Below are 19,098 nucleotides of genomic sequence, written 5' to 3' on the forward strand. Positions count from 1 at the left end.
CTGCAGATTAAAAAAAAAAACTAACTTGCACTAGGTAACATCATAAATAAAAGAAAGTCATGACTCAACCGAGAACTAACAATATGTTTGCACATCATTCGTCTGCTGGAAAGAAAACTTAACTGGTGAGTAAGACGAGACGAGCACATTTGAAATGTAAATCAACAGACACACTGGCCTTGTCAACTAGGTCACTGAGCAAACGCTCTGCATTGGGATCTGGTTTGACGGAGGAAAATAAGCAGCGCAGTCGTCACTCTCGACAAGTCATGACAACAGTTTTCCTTTTTTTTTTTTTTGTTCATCATGCGTAGCTCTGAAAAGAATGTGCCTTTGTGACAGATTTGGTCATGTTTCAGAGGTAATTTCTAAAGAATTGAAAGCACAAAAGAGGGGGGGGGGGGGGGGGGGGCTGGTGTAAATACATTTGTAAACGGCACAATAAGTTTGAGAATGAACACAACTGCAGAAAACGGCTTGTACAACTCAAAAAGGGACATTTTATTTGCGGCACCATAAAAGAGGTTCTGCAAAAAAAAGTAAACGTACTTTAAATATTTACAGCATTTGTACACATAACATATCCTGAACACATCCTGAGTAATTTAATTCTCCTGTTCACTTTTTGTAAACAAAGAGGACTGGATGTTGCTTAAAAAGCACTTTTTTTCTTTTTCCTCCCATAAAAAAGAAAAGGTAGAAGAAAAAAAAAAAGAAGAGCAAAAGGATTTGATTCCAAACCATCTGTCTGAACCATTTAAATCAGACCATTGGCTACACAGATGTGTTAGGTGTAGATTACTTTCCATCATCAAAGTGGGGCTCTCAGTTTTCATGCAAACAGGTGTCCCAAAAGTCCGGCTTACGAGGTTGCGTTCACCAGAGAAGCCCTTCACCCTTCACAGCCACTAGCGCTTGGTGCTGCTCTTCTCTGGTTGCACCAAAGCAACATATCGGCTGATAAAGTCCATCTGCCGCAGCAACATTACTGAAACCCGTCGTTAATCAAAGCCCATAAAAAAGGCCCGGTGCATTTATCTTCACTGTAATACACAGAACATAAACTATGACTGCTGAGATACAGGTACACTGGCTTCAAACTGAAGCTTCAACACTTATTCTTTAGCTTACTGTGACCGTGTGAGACTAAAACGCTTTTAGTCCATGTAGTCAAAATCCTCCGGGATCCCAAAGGCTTTATCAATGCGGCTGTCATCAAAGGAGAACTTCTTCTTCGTCCAAGACTTGATGGCAAAAATATTGTCTGAAGACAGAAATGAAAATCGTCGTTTAATGAGCCAAAATATAAATTATAGTATCATAGATAGAAGCGTCAGTCCGGGATGACAATATTCTTGGACTTGAGGGTGATGGTTGATTCCAAGAAGAACTCATCGCTGTCGTGGCTCATTTGGTGAAAGTCGAGATATTTTTGGCTGAAGATTTGATTATTGCTTTCTGAACACGGAACGCTTCCCACCAGCGACCATTTAAGAGATCATTTAAAGCCATTGGGGGGGATTGTGGTCGAAGGCCTTAATGAGACCATTAAGGCCTTCTCCTTGGATACCAAAGCAAAGTGCACCAGTAGTTTGCATAAACATCTTGCTCAGTGCAGACTTGATGCCACAGATCTGTCAAAAGATAATTGATGCGTGTTGAGAAAGATTCCTGTTTGAGACTTAATTGTGGTTTCATTTTCTTTCTTTATTCATTCTTTCAATTAGCATTTTTAGCACCTTCCCGCAACCACCAAGATGAGGTGGAACATTTGCAAAACCAAATAACAGACTTTAGTTCAACACTTTTGACTATTTATTAACTCTAATATCTGCACTTTCTTTGATTCAACTAATATCCTCGATGATGAATGCATATAATCAGCCACGGCTCTTTCCTAATACACTGTATGAAGTGTGTTTTCAAAGCAGATCATTTAGAGTACTACTATTTCTTGAATTTGATGACGTATGATGGTGAATTTACCTCGATGTATCCGATATAAGTCAAGTCATACAAGCATAAAACTTCAAAACACATCAGTATATTAAGAACACAACCAATCTCATATTGTAGTCTATCAAGTCTACAAGTAGCCAAGACAACCTTCACCATGGCTGTAGTCAGAAATAACAATTTGTTTTACGATCTAACATGAGTTTCTCTGCTGCGAGTAGAGAATCAGGAGACAAGCTGAAAGCAAAATCAAATCGCTTCCTGTAGGTTAACACAAGTCTTATCAAGATCTTAAGTCAACAGACTCTGAACGATTGTATCAGTAATGTCTTTCACTTGAGTCCTGTTGAATCACTGTAATCCACTTTTGATATGACAAAATGCAGCTCAAGTGCACGTGATTAACAGTGTCGGTGGTTGTGTGCGAGCCTGTCTGTGTGGGTGTGTCTCAGCGCGACGAGGCGTCGGGTTAAAGCCGCCCAACTTCCACATTTTTTGGAAGATGCAGCCACAGGCGGTTCAATGCGTTCAGTGGGGTTGAAGCTGAAATAACGCCAGCTACATAGCAATTAGAGCCGTGCATGGTTAATGTGTTGTATGAAAATAAAAAAGTCACGCAAAGATGCAGCCACTTCTTCCAACGTGAACAGAAGATTTAAGCTTTGCTGTGTTGATTTTTGGTGAGAATGCACCAGAGCGCCGAATGTGTTTAAAAATGCAGCAGATGACACACAGCGGACGACATTCCACTTTTAGTGGTAACTGACAGCTGAGGACATTACAGCTTCTAGTTTAAAAAAAAAAAAAAAAAAAAAAAAAAAAGGTACACATTGTACTTGTTCTACGACAGCTGTTGTACAAGGTGCTGTTAGGAAACACTTCGTGGATTTGTTGAGTCGTGTCCACCCTTAGATGAGGGAAGTACAACTCATGGAAGAGGCAGAAATGACTCAGTTTCTATAAATGAGGATAATTCTATATAAGTGAAGCAAACGTGTGCCAACGAAAACTGACAGCGTGACTTTGTGGAGCAGTTAAGAGGCAACGTTGACCCTAAAGAGTCAAAACACCACAGGCCCGGCTGGTTACCACGATCCCCAAAAGATCAGCTGTCTTTAAGGTTGCCGCTCAGGTCAATGAATGCACACAGAGCGCCTTCGTGTTGCAGGGAGGTGACATTTTGGACACCGAGTGCCCTTACAGCTCGAGTGCTTTAAAGAGTAATCAATGCAAAAAGACCTGCCTGTACTGAATATTCAGAGGCAACAAGCCTGCAACTATTGATCAGAGCTGCAGAAAATCATTAATCAATTAGTCTATCGACAGAAAACTAATTGTTTGAGGTCGCAAGCAAGCAAACATGTTAAATGTTCGCTGGTTCCAGCTTATCAAACGTGACGATTTGATGGGTTTGTTTGTCATTAGCAATACTAAACTGAATATCTGTGAAGGAATCTGAAAAAGTCATATTGTTGCCGTTTCATTTTTTCTCTTTTTACATTTTATAGCCAAAATGATGAATTGCTTAATCGAACGAATAATCTGCAGATTAGTTGCAGCGCTAGTAATCATTGTTTTCTATATTGATTAATCTGCCTGAATAGTTTCTTGATTAATCAACTGTTTGGTCTATAAAACAACAACAACATCAAATGTCTTCTGTTCAGTCCAAAATCCAAAATTATTCAATTTACTATAATGTAAGACAAAACTGGCAAATTCTCACATTTGAAAAGCTGAAACCATCAAATGTTTGGCATTTTTGCACGAGAAAGGACAGAAATGATTGTGAATAATTTAATAAATGAATAATTGATTAATTGTTGCGGCTCGATTGCACACGTATTGACAGTGCATGCATTCCAAAGATAAGAGGACTCACCTGTCCACCTGGAAACGGCTTCTTTTGCTACAACATTTGACTTTCCTGCAAAACAAAACGTATGGTCAATATGTGCGTTATACAGTCTGTCTGCAATGCGTGTGTGTTCACAAATGTTATTTACACCGATGGACGGAAAAGACATGCAATCAATAAAAACGTTAGGGTTCCTTTCATCGTATCAGGCAAACGTAGAGTCAGTTTTACATCAAGGCATCAGCTCAGGTCTGTGATCCCAGCTTAAAGACACCGACTGGACAACGAAGCCCTTTCAAAAGACAAACAGTGAAGTGAGTTGCACTGAATTCCGCTGTGTGTGTGTAAAGACTGAAAAGAGTCGCGTTACAGATGAGAGAAACAGAACATCAACGTCCATCTTGTGTTGTAAATCTACAGCGTGTGTTTATGAAAGAAGACTCGCATGCTGTGCGAATGTAAAATAGGCCAAACGAATAAGCGCTTAATGTGAAAGCCCAGCTGACAGTCTGATGACCTCAGAGAAGAAAATATGTTCTTGTGTAGTAAACTGAACACAGGTCAGAAAGAAAAAAAACGCACTGGGGAAAGTGGACGTAAATGAAGCGGCAAACAACATCCTCTATGGGGGGAAGTGAGCTGATGGTTGGGTAGCTACAGCCGCACTGGATGAACATGTGGAGAGTTACTGTTCAACTCTCCTGGAACAACAGCAGGTAACAAATGAAGTTGCTAAGCACCTGGAACAATCACTTTAGGACATAACGTTTCGCTGAATCCGCATCAACTATCAACTGGACAGTTATTTGGCTGCTTTGCGACAAAGACTGGGCAGCTGCGTCCTAAAATCAATTTACAGCAGGTTTGGCAGATTTCTCCCCGATTTGTCACTCAAATAAAAAAAAAAATAAAAAAAACGAAGAGCGCTCTGGTCCAAGGACGTGATCGGTGATTGTGTCATTGACTCGCGGTCATTTCAGCATTTATTGAGAATATAAACAATGAAAACGCACAAAGATAAATAGCAGCTGCGGGTGGGCGGGAGTTAAATATCTTGTGACTCATGGACTCGTAAGCCGATATGACTCATTGTATAACGTGGTGTCCGTGGCCAGATGTTGAAAGTGCACCCGTTACATAATCCTATAGAATCAATACAGACATTATAAATATCATGCAAAAAATACTGTAGGACACATCCACCGATACATAATGCCACCGTGTCACACATGGCGGTTCACTACAACCCATACATGAAGGAAGCATGAGAAAGGAAGGAAAGGAAAGACGACCACAAACGATGTTTCCTTTGGTAAACAAATCATTTAAGAATCCTAAACGCTTCCTCCCACAGAGTCATACCTGCCGTGCACATGCCTGTGGCTGAGCGTTTTTTTTAACCCCACCTTTTACCACATCAGCTTGTTGGTATCGATGGGTGTGGTTTAAACCTGACAAATCCAACTTAAATCAAGCCGTTCTCCTCCTGTAGGAGCGAGCGTGACTCGTACCGGTTCTGTCTGTAATGGCTCCGACCACATTGAGTTTAGCACTGATGAGGATGTCCTACCTATCTTGTATCTCTTGATACATTGCTGCTTGTTTTTAAAGGCACCTTTAATTAAAATGCATTATCATTATTACTATAATTGAAATGGTTTAGCTACATTTCACTATTTTAAGAAGGTAAAAAAATGATTTTCTGCTCAGATAGCACCCCCCCCACCATTTTCCTGGGGTTGGACTTGGGAATCCAACAGCTGTTGCAGTGATTACGCTCCTCAATAGGTTCATCACAGGCACCAGAGTTACAGCACAGGGTCTGACAATGTGACCATGGAGTCATTTCTCTGGTCTTATGGCACCGAGCTAAAAACACACAAACCTTTTTTTTTTTTTTTTTGGTATTTTTACATATCGACCATACTGTGTAGAGAGTATTTAGTCACTACACATGTGGCAGCAGCTGTAGTTCACTTTCCATTTACACCTAAATCAAAGTTAAGAATGTCTACGGCTAAATTCTATGAGAGATTTTGGCTGTAATAATATAGACGTACCGGGACAAACGCTCAATATACTGGATCCTTAAGTCTTAAGTTACTTATTGTACATAGTGGACTATAGATGGGTCTTCATAGACTTATTTTAACATGTAAATTACCTGTAACATGTATCTTAACTTTGCCTACCTGAGCCACAAAATCAAACTATATTTCAACTTATTGCACAAAGCCCAAATATCTGACTTGGACTACAGGAATTATTACCTTCATGTCTCCGTGATTGTCAGGAGACAAAACAATATTCACGTTATGTTGGCGTGGACAACAACAGCAGACGTGTGTACAGACTGTCTGGTGTAACATTAGGAGGTGCAGGTAATATTGTTTTTACGACACCACACATGTCACATGTGTACACAAAGTAACACACCCTCTTCGCCGCCGCTCAGCTGTCACATGAACTACAGGGTTTTTTGTGAAGCCGCTCCTAGCTGTGGGGCACGGTGAGCGCATACTTAAGAAGAGGCGTGTCAATAAGCGACGGCCAGCGGCCTTGCCGTCGTCTTTTTATAAACTTTAAAACTCAAAACCCTTGAAGCCGAGAGGTCAGAGGTTGCGCGGTTAATTTAGATCGCAATTAAAACTGACATGCAAAGTTAAAGAGCACAAAGAAAGAACCCCGTCTGCGTGTCAGCAGGAAGGCTCGCGCTCGTTCACACGTACCGCCTTCTATCAACATGTAACATTATGGAGAATGTTTGTGGTTCAAGCCGCCAGTTTAAAAACTGACACAACAGCGTGGTTAAACGCATCTCGAGTGACCACTTGCGATAAGTTTGCACTTCCTCCATTTGATTTGAACCGTGAGAAACGAGGACTCTCGAAAGTCATGTCCCGACCTGTGAGACACAAATGAACTATGTTCCTCGGTGTTCTGGACGCACACTTTAGAGTTGACTGAGCAGTCCCTCGATGCACTAAGAGAAGCATTTTGCTTTCACATGCTGGTACTACATTATGTGTGTGTAGTCACATGTTTTTAGCTAAAGCCATTGGATCCCTGCATCTGTTTATTGCACCTTATTTAGAGCCGTCTAAACATCCAAGATAACATGTGAGGAGGGAATTTGAGGGTATTTTCCACGTCCTGCTTATGTTTTTGTTTTTTTAGCACTATGCCAAGTTCACTGCTACACTGGTTATTGGGAGGATTTCCTGGTATCCTTTTCATTCACGTCCCTAGAGTACATGCGTGTCAGTGCTGTGTGATTAATGTGCTGCATACTTTATTTAAAAAGAAGAACGTTAATGTCTGCCTCGTACCGACGCCTTATTTTTATCACTCCTATATTCGACAGTTTGTGGGAGGCTTCCCTGGAGTAGACCGGCTCCTAATGCACAATTCTGGATTCATCATCGGGTGTGAAACCACTTATTCTAGGTAGTTTGAGTCACGCTCAAGATGTTGGTTTCTTGGCCGTTGCCCAACTCTTTCCTCTGAATAAGAGATGTCACCATCTGCCTTTGTGAGCCACCTGATGTTAGAATCCGGACTCCATCTTTTTCATTGACGAGTCAATTATTTATTTATTTTTGTGCAAAAAAAAAAAAAAAGAGAGTGTGTATGTTGCATCTGTACTTACTCATGTCCTCGATGACTTCTGGGTCACATTCTCTGTACTTCTCCACCTCGGCCTTCAGCTGAGTTCGCTCCTCTCTCAGAGCCTGCAACTCCTTCAGCTGAGAGCTTCTCTCCTTCTACACACAGACACGGATCATTTACGCAGTTTATCAGTGTAATTAACGTGGATTTGCCATTTTATGTTTTATAACTTTATGTTCAAGGTGTGGAAGCGCGTGGATAATATTCTCACCGTATCTTGACGTCCTACTGTCGCTTTTTCAATCGCTTTCTGCACAGACACCTTCCGCTGCTTCGCTTCAGAAATCTTTAAAGTAAACGAGTCTTACATCAGTCAAGATGTAGCAAATAGAGGCTTTCCTGTATTCTCCCATAATGCAATGTTTGAAGTGAAAAGTGTTGAAGCAGTTACTGAGAACAACCAATAATCCCCTGACCAGAGAGCAGAAGCCATCTTGCCTTAAAAGCGTATAACTGTATATACTATAAAGATATATAAAGCACGCTCTATGATCAATAAGAAAGGAAGGCTGTGTTATTTGTTGGTAAATTACATTTATAGAGCCAACAGACCGACAGTAATAACAAAGCACACACATTTACATGGCAGCGTTAACAGGTGATGTCATTTCAACCGTCACATTCCACCGTAGGAGTCTGATGATCATCTGCCGTGGCTCGTCCACTATGACTGTACATCGTAATGCGTATCACACATCAGATCGCTGCTCTACATCGTTTAGGCCGTCGCTCTCTGAGGAGTCGCCACCCTCTCACCATCTGTCTGCCACACAGTGGGGAGTGGGACACTGAGAGCAGCGCTTCTCTCCGTGTCAACTCGTTTCTCACAACATGACAGATTGTCAGTTTTAAGTTAGAAATAGGGATGACCGTTTTTGTTTTTCGTACTTGGGAATGTCTCGGCTTATTTTTGAATATTCAAAATGTGAAAATAAAATGAAAAGAAGACACAATAATTAAAAAAAAAAATCCATCTATAATTTAACCACTTCCCATTCTTCTCTCTGCTGTCTATTACCAGAAGCCCTCTCTGATCCGCGCTGACCTCATTTACTGTAAACTCCAGTGAGTCGTGTCAGAACAGAAAGAGAAAACGCAGCCTTTGGTGAAAATCGGTAAAAATTCATTGTCAGCTCTGGAGAGATGCTGCTCAGAGCAACATGATCTGCATCGATCACGTTTTCCTTTGGAAACATCTGCAGCTCTTGAGTGTCACCTGTGTTTGCAGCGCCTCCAGTTTGTGCTTGCGAGCATGAAGAGCCTTGCTGGGAAAGGCCCAGTAGTAGTTAGACGTTCCCACTCGTTCACAGTCCACCATGTTGTCGTCCACCAGGCTCTGCAACACGTCCTTCACAGACATGGGAGCTTAAAGCGGCAAAGAGAGGAAGAGCACACCTCCTACATTAAAACACCCACAATCCTTCAGTTGCTATTATTACACTGCCTTCCTAGCAGTTGATGCCATTTGTGGATTATTGATTTGTGCATGGCCGATTCATAGTAGAAGTATGATTGTTATGAGCTTAGAGGACTTCAGGCGATGTAAAATGCATCTGGTGTCGGATGCAATATTGCATTCTACTTAGGATTTAAAAATGACAAGTCAGCAGCGGGTCTTATTTTTACTGGCAGCGCGTAGCACTCGAATGTTCACACGACTGAACCCACACATCTGCAGCCTCTGTGGCCGTTTCATGCTTATCTGAGAGAACGCTGCGTGAGAAGGTGTAATAGAGCAGCAGTTAAGAGCTGAGCTGAGCTCTGTGAGGATGTTGAACAGAAGCACAAAGAAAAAAAACAAAAAAAACAAAAACGGAGGGTTGAAAATGAAAAACACTCTGGATGGATCAACCACACTCTGTGCGTTTATGACTTCAGTCTTTTCATGGGATTCAAATAGCTTTTTTTTGTGTCCATTTTCAACTTGGGCCTTCTAATGGCTGCCAGTGTGTTATTACGACTCTTTATTCAATTTAGCCGAGATCACTCCCACGGCCCCTTTTTCTCACATGTTCTCCTCTTCCACAGAAAAATGTGCCCATAACACAGATCGCTTGTTCCCCCCCCCCTCTCCCCCCACCACTCAGTAACTACATCATGCCCAAGTAAGGGGGACAAAAACATGTGCTTTTAATCACAGCAACACGATCCAGTTTCTCCTGATTAATGTTATGTCCACTTTTAAACTAAAAAACAGTTCTCTCACACACACACACACACACACACACACACACACACACACACACAGCTCTGTTCCCCTGCCGGTCTTAAAAATCCACGTTTGTATATATTTATTTTTTTTATAAATGTTCCCTCAATAATCATAATGCCGGGCTCCACGTTGACGTCGAGGGAATGCGTTTGCTTTGAAACCAAAAGCTTTGAACTGTTGCTCACGATGAGATCTCTGCCATTGATACGTCTGGTTCTGCTTAAACAGACTAAATACAGTTAAGATGGCAACAGCTAATCCTGGGTGCCACGGTCATGTTGCAAGCATGTCACCACAATGTTTTCAAGACTGCAATAGTGTCGACACCGACTTTGTGGTCTTTGGAAATAAACTGATGGTATTTTACTTAAAAGATCATCGCTGGTATTCATCAAGGTTTTACACACTGAAAACAAAATCACTTTTTATTTCTATGAATGTTGACGTATTGAGGTTTATTAGTCCTGAATGGTTTTATTTAGCTCTAATCCTCTTAGTCGATTAGTAGTTGTTGTTGTTTTATGCTTTTTTTCCATACTGTATTACTTATACTTAGTGAATTACTTATTTCCAAGAAACTTATAAGCACATCTCTGGTGAACACAAGATTTGAACTGGTGCTTTTGAGCAATTCTTTTATTTTCATACATTCTTATGCTTGAGTTGTCTGAAAGGGATCAGTGTGTAGGATTTAAGGGTATTTATTGGCAGAAATGGAATATAATATTATTTAGTATGTTTTCATGACCTGAAACTAAGAATTGTTGTGTTTTTGTTAGCTTGGATTGAGTCCTTCATATCTACATATGAGCCCGCCGAGTTTCAACAGCAGCCCAGAATAGACAAACCAAACACTGGCGCTAGCAAAGAGCCTTTAGCATTTCTACATCCCCTGAAAGTCCCGTTATTTCTCCGACATGCTTGGAAAGGGAAGCGTGAGTGGAGGGGTAGCTCACCACTAGATGCCTCTAAATCCTAAACACGGCTCCTTCCAGTCGTGGCTGACAGTTCAGGGTGCACAGCTGCACGCTTTTCAGATTAAAGTTCATGTTCAACAACTAAAGTGTAGCAACAATAACATGCACTCAAACTCAATGACATGAGACCGGGGGCCTGTTGTTCGAAAGTAGAATAAAGACATCCAGGATAAGTGGGAAAGCCAGGTTGGACAAAGTCTCATAAGTTCATCCTGGCTTAATTGGTTGTTCGAACGCCGAGCCAGGCTGAGGAGGGGCGGCTTTGTCAAGCCAGGTCTAACTAATTCGAGTAAGTGCGCGTCCACGGCTTTCTTCAGTAGACCACGGAGATTGATCACAGATTCACTGATGAGACGACAGGTGTGGACACTTTCCTCCAATGAACAGCGGATCTGAATGCTGACGTAAGGTGACACACCTCTTATAAAATGAAGCACCGCTGCTGTCTTGAAGTTCGGAGACGGACTGATTAAATGAGTAGTGTAATTAATTGCAAGCACCTTTGCAAGTGTAGCCATTTCTAATTACTGGAATGACTGCAATAAAATCAGATTTGAGCTGGCAAACAATATGAAGGGTGTTTATTTACAATGACGAACACACGAATAGGCCCCAATTATGAAAAAGAACTATCGTAATAGGCTAACTTTATTTATTTTTTTAATTTGATCATGTTTTGTTTTATTTATTTAAAAAAAATAATAATTTAGCCTACGTGTTGTTTGTTTAAAAACGAGGCCAATGCGTAGCCTTCATCAGAACATGGAATGACTATAAAACACATTCATTTCTGATCAGCGCAGCCGCTGACTCCAAAGATAAGACAACAGAATCAACTAAGCTTGGCATTTAGCCTGGTCTGGAGCAGGCTAGCTGCAGAGAATAAATCACCATGGTAACTTGACCAGGATAAAGCTATCCAGCTTTCGAACAACCGACTGCAGGCTAAATTCAGCCAGGATAACCAACATATCCCGGCTTAATCCCTTATCTAGGTTTCGAACAACAGGCCCCAGTGTGGTAAATGGCTAAAACTGCAAGCAAAACCAAAACATGGAGAGAAAAAAAAAAGACATTTTAGTGCATTATGCTTTTTACCTTAAAAATCCATTGAGTGTCTCCTGTTCAGACTCAGCTCCCATATTCACGTTTTTATTTTCTTAAAATACATCTCTACTAACCTTTAGATTTATTTAATATATTTAGTAGAAGCCGGTGGGGGAAACACATAAAAAGGCCCATATTTTCTTTAAACAGGCAGCAAACCTGAACACCAAACGCACTGGACACAAGTTAACAGAGCGTTTCAAAAGTCTTAATGATGTGTTTTGACTGAAACTGTTGATCATTACTCACTTATTCCCTTTGTCTTCGGGGCGATCTTCTCAATGTCTTTCAGCTGAAACACATCTTTCTACAAAGAGAATAGGAGAACAAATTTAAACAATAAATATATTTGTCTTCATCATAGAATCATACAAAAAGGAACTATTTAACTTATCTCTAACCATATCTGTCAAGTCTGTAATGGAATGCCTTGTATGCTTTTATTTTTTACCAACCTATTTTAGGCAAGCTAAAATGAAATAAAATAGTGCATTTCTGTTTCTTTTTGCCTGATTTTGTCTAATTTTAGGGACAAAATGTTAAAATCTTAGTTTCTTACTAATATATTGTCATAATTGATCAAAATGACTTCCTGAACACAGACTTAAACTGTCATTTTTTTTGGTTTAGCTTCAGAAAAATAATTCTATTTATTACAAGAATTTTATTATTGACTTTGTTGGTCCAATAAGTTATAAATTATATTTGTGTGTACAGATGATCTATCAAGGACCCCCATGGCCAAGTGATGTGTGTATTCTAAGAACAAACACAAAAACCTCCTCAGTATCACTCAAGTATCAAGTCATTACAGGTATATTTATGGTTTAGTAGTTGTTTGCATGTTGGCTTTTGGCTTTTCTTTTTTTTTCAAACTGTGTCAAAGAAAATAAAATTCATAACAATACTGACTAGTGGGTATATTCATTAGCTTTTGAACCACAGTCACAGTGTAACTGACACAGCACAGAGACATTGAGGCCTAACATTATGGTTAATATGGTTATTTTTAATATGGTTCCTACTTCAAACCTTCAGCTGGTCTCCTGCAAAGGGAAAACTCACCGTTTCAAAGAAAATCTCCATCATGCGAGTTCTCTTCTCCTCCAAACTAAGTCCTTTCTTCTTTGACTGTGACAGATTTAAAGTAACACAAGGCCCGGTTAATGTCACTATATCACACAGCAATAGAAACATGTGCACGTGGCAGTAAACACTGTACGAGGGGTTGATTCTCCTAGATTTGCGCGTCTACCTCATTGTTGTTGTAATACAGCTTCCGGCCACCAGAAACAGCACTGAACAACAATGTACTCGGCGAGGATGGTATTACATGTGACATATATTGTATTATTAACGATACAGATCCTGAATTACAGCAAATATTGACCAAGTGGCACGTAAGTGTTTAACTCTATTTATCAACTTGGTGACGTGATTTCCGGTTAGCGGCTAACTGACGCTACCATTAGCTTGGAGCTAGCTTGGTAATGCTAGGTTGTCTGTGAGAGCACTATCACATCAACAGCGGGTGAAGGTGAACATCTGCTTACCATTGTAATTGGTTGGCTGTGCCAGCAACGTCCACTGACATGAATGGTTTACTTTACAATATGTTTTATAGCGATGTTGTTACGTTTGTAATCCAAATAGGAAAGAAATAGTTCGTCCAGTACTGAAATTCCCGCGGAAGACTGTCACGGGGCTTTTGCTGCCTTCTAGATCCTCGTAAACTTTTGTGCTCCCGTGGTGAGTTTGGGTATGTACGTTTAGAACAAACTGTTGTTGCCACGGTGAATGTGCCAAGTTGTATTTATTTTAAAAGCTAATAGGCACATATATTATTTGTGCTGAAACGTTCTATAAGAGGGTGTATTGCGATAAAACAGTCACGTTTGCCACCGTTTTGGGTCGTTAGTGTCGTGTTCGCTCGAGTCGACATAATTTCCGACTACAATTGAAGGCAGCATTGCTTTAAGGGGGAGGAGCGGTGTTTGAGTTCACGTCATGATTTTCTGATGCCCTCTGCTGTCTAATAAAAACATTGTTCAAATAGGGACATGACATAACAAAAACCCTTCATTCAGTAGGTCTGCTGTTTTACTGGGAGACAGTGTACTGTGATGACTTTTTATCTGCAATTGTATTGAAAATACTGATTAATCATCACTGCAGGGAGAAATACCTGTGATTCTTAACATCTTAATTCAAAATAAAAAGCTTTATATCATTGTAACGCAGTGTTTTCAGCAGCTATGCTAGCTAATAATGAATGCATCTTATTACAAGATGCAGTAAGTACACAATAAAATCAACTACAATCACAATAGTCTTTCCTATGGGCACTTTAATTCCATTTGGCATTACAAATATAAATGAGACAATGGAAAACCAATCATTGAACAGGATTGTGTAGAAAATGGATGACCAAATCCAGTACTGAAAACGGTCTGCTTGAGGATAAACACATTTTGAATATTTTTTCTAACAGGAGCACAGTGTATTTTTTACAACTCACACCTCAACTGTTGAACTAAGTTTTGCATTTTTGGAGGATAGACAAATAGTTTTTTTTACCAAAATACAACTTGTTAGTAGTTTTAATTTTCTTTTGAAAAGACATACGAGCACGTGGAAAGGGGTGAAGGTGATAATGGATTAAACCTGCATTGCAGCATGATGAACAAACCTTTTCACTGATGTGTCTGACGATTGACTTTATTTTCAGCATTTCTGCTGTTGAGATGTTTGCACATAATCACACAAAATGTTTAAGTCAACATATTAAGTGGCTTTTGTTTGGTACCTTAATTGATCACAACGCAATCACACTCATCTTGCACACACAAAAGCATTGTGTGGTTTTAGAAAAAACAATTAAGCAGAAGTTATCAGCTTACTTTATACAACCACATGTTTATTAATTTAAATTGATGACAAATTACATCGACCAGTCATTTTCACAGAGTGGATAGAAGTATTGTAATTGAAACAGTTCTTCCATTCAAAGTTTCTTTAAGTGGTTTTGTCAGCTTAAAACATATTCATATATTGTGCACAGCAGCATTTCTGGAGTTTATTAGTAAAAACAACATGCATAGAGATGCCTAATCATGCTCTACAATACCCTGCTACCTACAGTGGGTGGAATATTTTTCTTTTATCGTGAACAGGCAAAATGTGAGGACTCTTAAGAGCAATTAACAGGAAGCTGCAGTCACTGGAACTACAGTTCCCGTTAATTTTCAGGTGACTTGGATACGTATTTACTTAAATTTCCATCTCACTTAACAGTGTCCAACCGGTGATTTTTAGGAACAAGTGCAATAGCTTTTGTTTTTTTCCAGTTTTCCTGCCACATCACAGCAATTAAAAAGGTCTAACATATGTACAATACTAAAGCTTTATTATTTTAAATCAGTGACACTAAGATGGAATGTGAACACGGTTATGAATGATCCCTCAAAGCACCAGTCAGCAGCCTCCATCTGTGAATATGATAGATCCTCTCACTTCATTCAAACCACAATTAATTCTCTCCAATGGGATGTCACAGTCACACAGATGGCACAACGACAGCATGATTCAAGGGTGAGTGGGTGGGTGAGTGCAAATCTGCCGGTCGCTCCATACTAACAAGTGCATGTGTGTGTGTGTGTGTGTGTGTGTGTGTGTGTGTGTGTGTGTGTGTGTGTGTGTGTGTGTGTGTGTGTGTGTGTCTATACACTGTACAGTTTGTGCGCTGAGAGAGAAGGGCTACTGCAAGTAGCGGTAGACTTTGAAGCAGTGGTTGCCAGAATCTGCAACAACAACATGTCCGTCGGAGGTGAGAGCCAGACCCTGCGGGCCGTACAGCGGGTCTGCTGATGTGTTGATGTAGGACAGGAACGAGCCGCTGCCATCAAACACCTGAGAGACAACGAGAGAAACGCAAAGTCAGTGTTCTCTTTTTAATTCCATTTGGAAGAACACCAGAAGATGCTCTGCCTCCCACTTCATTAGCAGTTTATAGTAACAATAAAGTCGTTGATTATAGTGTGGCAAGGCAATGTTAACACCAAATAATTGCAGTAAGCAGCACTACACACTTGTAAAATTGAATACAAGTACCATACTAAAAGTTGCATTTGTTAATTTTTTTTAATTATCTGTTGATGAAAAAGTATTTTGAGTTGGTATTTTGCTATTTTAAATAAGTGCACTACTTTGGAAGGACGTTTAATTTATCCTTTGGTTGTCTTGTTTATTGGAAAACACAATATTTGATGCTGTGGTTTGTTTTTTATAAACGGATAACAATGATTTCATAAATAAAGATGATTCACAATAACTGAAGTGGTTGTTTGAAAATGTTTTTTTTTATTTGCAAATTATTTAGAAGTAAATGAACTGAAGAGGAGAAGATCTTTGTATTTTTACATGAAGTTTACATTCTAAACTGTAATCAACTTTTTCTTTACAGATGAAAATCACGTGGTGATTTTGTCCAAAGCGATCTACGAATGAGGCGAGTCATTTGTGCCAGAAGATGTCATGGCACTCAGACATTTGTGTCTTTTTCCTTTGTGTACATTTTGGCATGGGTGTGAGTTTTCATTCAAATCTTTGAAGTTCAACCTCCACTCTTTTATTAAGTCTCTAATTAAAAAAAACAAAAAACAATTAAAAACAATTGTTTAACCCATTGCCATTACAGTATAAAACATGCATTATCTCCAGCTTCTTGAGTTCTACCTTCAAAATTAATTTTTTTTTACTATTTGCCACCAGATTGAACCATTTTCTCATAATTGGCCTATGGTGTAAATACATGCTATTTTCCTGGTTTCCAGTAGGGGCATTGCTGCTATATTATGTGTATGTGCAATGCATCAAAATACATCTTTTTGCTAATCCTAGACAGTGAAAATGATCACTGGTGTTATTTACAAACTTTTACTCTGTGAAAGTGGACAATAATATTAATACATTGTGATGTTTATAGCAGTTTTAGGAAGGGGACATTTTCACTCTAAGGTAAAAAGTGCAAGTTTTTTTATGTGACACTGTACAAAAAATAGAAGTGCATATCCCAGGCTGTGAACAAATTGTTTTGAAAATAAATTAATATATGGTCGTTATGATCAGGACTGAAGTTAGTTAGTTAAAAGATGAAACTATGTGAAAGTGGAAAATAATATATAACTTAATGGCAGTTTTTTTTAAAACAAATTTTTGTCCTTTCAGAGCAACTTTTTAAACATTTAAAAACTATTTACGGTCTGCACAGTGTAGAAATCAGTCATAAAGACACGTACTGAAATCCAAACAACTGTGAATGCAGCAGCGGGTAAAAGTCTTCTGCTTGTATTTTCTCAAGATTTCTTCAGGTGAGACCTTTTGCACTGACCTGTATCCGGCTGTTGCCCCAGTCGGCTACTATGATGTTTCCATTGACATCCACTGCCACTCCCGTGGGGGCGTTGAACTGGCCGTTGCCCTCGCCGTTCGAACCAAACTTCAGCAAGAATTCACCCTCCGTGTTGAACACCTAGATTTTTGGTTTTCCAAAAAAACAAAATAGTGATGCATCAACTAAATAATTGCGTTGATAATATTTTGATCAGACGCTTAGAGGGGAAAAAAAACAACTACTAAGAATTTACAAAAGAAGAGGAAAGTCTGAAAAGTATCATACAAGCCAACATTTCTAGTACTACAGTATGAACGAATCATCATCTTTGCGTACTGTAGCCGCTCTGATATTGCACTCACCTTGACTGAGTGGTTGTGGAAATCTGTCACAATTATTTCATTGTTGTTGTTGACAGCAGCAAAGTGAGGCCCTTAAAAAGAACAGACAGCGAAGTCTCAGATATGCGCCGTTTGTCCAAATCAAAACGGGCAGTTCGGTTTAGAAAACAACCTCGCAATGGATGAATTTTGTTTTTGACATGCAAATAATTATTTCCCATTTAATGACAAAACATGACAGTATGACAATACCATGATCAATGGTACTACATGCTTTTAGTACAGTTCAGTTATTACTATATTAAACTATTATACGTTTTTAAGCAAAATCCTTACTCATCTAATTATAAAAAAAACCTCAGAAGTCAAAGGATAATGGGGAACTGTATGGTTCCTGGTTCAGCATTCGTCTTCATTCCACATGCAGGTGTGAGCTGGTTGGAGCGAGACTGTAGCGGGGGAAGTGCACATATTACCGTTGAGTGTACCTGCAAACTGCCTGTCGCCGTTGCCTCTGTTACCGAACTTGGTGACCAGCTTGCCGTTGAGCTGGAAGATGAAGACGCAGCAGGCCTTGTTGTCCACCACGATGATGTGGCCGTTTCTGTCCACCGACACGCCTTTAGGGCCCATCAGCTTCCCCGAGCCAATCTTGTTCTGGAGAAGTTGCAGATTTTAATTTAATTTTTTAATTCACATAGTTCATGGTGGGAACCTCAGGGAGTATGGGCAGAGTAAATGTGTATGTATTTTAACCTCAGTTAGTTTTACATGTAGTTAAGAGCTTTTAGTCTTACATTTGCTAAAAAAAAAAAAAAAAAAAAAAAAAAAAAAAGCATATAGGTTTGTATGTGTATACTTTAACAGAGTGCTAAATGAGACATCCCACGAATGCGCGCACACACACACACACACACACACACACACACACACACACACACACACACACACACACACACACACACACACACACACACACACACACACACACACACACACACACACACACACACACAATTCACTAAACCACAGGCTGACCTAAATGGAGCATGGCAGTGTTTTACATGTTGTTATTTAAACCCGGCAGTAACTAGAAGTAGGAAAATGAGACCATTTTCATCAGTCTATTCAAAGCACAAGACTAGAACGGTTGATTTTCACTATGAAATCTGCACTTTCTTTAGCATTTATGAAATAGACTAAAGAGGGAAGTGGAAATGTGCATGTCATTGTCTCAGGTGTGAAAATTGCAAATGACTCAGATGTTAATCAGGGCTCAGCATGTAAAGTACTGCACCTGTTTTTTACCATTTGAATTATTTAAAAACCTCATTCAGAAGAGTTCATCATTTTAAAAAGGTAGAGGGGGTGTTAAAGAGACGATATAATATTTAATACCAGTATTTATGGCAGCAAACACTGTGGTAATATCCCATTGTTATTGTTGTCCCTTTGGTAAAACACCAACATGGCGGTGAGGGCTGCACAGACAGACCAATCTTTGATACTTTGCTTTTCTAACTATACATCAGATATTATAACACTTTGTCCTATTGACAGCTTTAGTATCAAATTGAGATAAAACA

At 39.6% G+C, this 19,098-nt stretch overlaps 2 protein-coding genes across 7 annotated transcripts in view; both read right to left on the minus strand.

Annotated features, from left to right (window-relative positions):
- Positions 1-483: 483 nt before the first annotated feature.
- On the minus strand, positions 484-13,477 carry mnd1 (meiotic nuclear divisions 1 homolog (S. cerevisiae)). Of its 2 annotated transcripts, XM_068727160.1 has the most exons (9): positions 13,333-13,477; positions 12,845-12,910; positions 12,029-12,086; positions 8,700-8,848; positions 7,695-7,769; positions 7,464-7,578; positions 3,839-3,883; positions 1,132-1,264; positions 484-1,043 (listed from the first exon to the last, which is right to left on the minus strand). In XM_068727160.1, exons 1-8 carry the CDS (start codon positions 13,333-13,335, stop codon positions 1,158-1,160), a joined length of 618 nt encoding a protein of 205 aa, XP_068583261.1. In that variant the 5' UTR covers positions 13,336-13,477; the 3' UTR covers positions 484-1,043; positions 1,132-1,157. The 2 variants fall into 2 exon arrangements, with proteins under 2 accessions (XP_068583261.1, XP_068583260.1); XM_068727159.1 differs by having other exon boundaries at positions 484-1,264.
- A 634-nt stretch (positions 13,478-14,111) lies between these two features.
- trim2a (tripartite motif containing 2a) overlaps positions 14,112-19,098 on the minus strand; it is a 30,831-nt gene continuing 25,844 nt past the window's right edge. For 4 of the 5 annotated variants that reach the window (XM_068726911.1, XM_068726910.1, XM_068726908.1 and 1 more), the window contains exons 9-12: positions 17,989-18,169; positions 17,534-17,604; positions 17,169-17,309; positions 14,112-15,688 (exon numbers count right to left, since the gene is read on the minus strand). In XM_068726911.1, the coding sequence (XP_068583012.1) occupies positions 15,536-15,688; positions 17,169-17,309; positions 17,534-17,604; positions 17,989-18,169 (546 nt within the window). In that variant the 3' untranslated portion in view covers positions 14,112-15,535. The remainder of the gene's footprint in view (positions 15,689-17,168; positions 17,310-17,533; positions 17,605-17,988; positions 18,170-19,098) is intronic. The other variant, XM_068726912.1, reaches the window with a different exon arrangement.

Source organism: Cebidichthys violaceus, unplaced genomic scaffold, assembly GCF_023349555.1.
Source record: "Cebidichthys violaceus isolate CVI_PGR_0920_01 unplaced genomic scaffold, fCebVio1.0.p SCAF_4, whole genome shotgun sequence".
In the NCBI taxonomy this organism is placed as follows: Eukaryota; Metazoa; Chordata; class Actinopteri; order Perciformes; family Stichaeidae; genus Cebidichthys; species Cebidichthys violaceus.

Excerpts from the sequence above, each read along its gene's own strand:
- mnd1 (XM_068727160.1), bottom strand. Across the intron at positions 7,579-7,694 it reads CAGTAGGACGTCAAGATACG|AAGGAGAGAAGCTCTCAGCT; the intron begins GTGAGAATATTA and ends GTCTGTGTGTAG. Across the intron at positions 3,884-7,463 it reads AGAAGTCATCGAGGACATGA|GAAAGTCAAATGTTGTAGCA; the intron begins GTAAGTACAGAT and ends TTTGTTTTGCAG.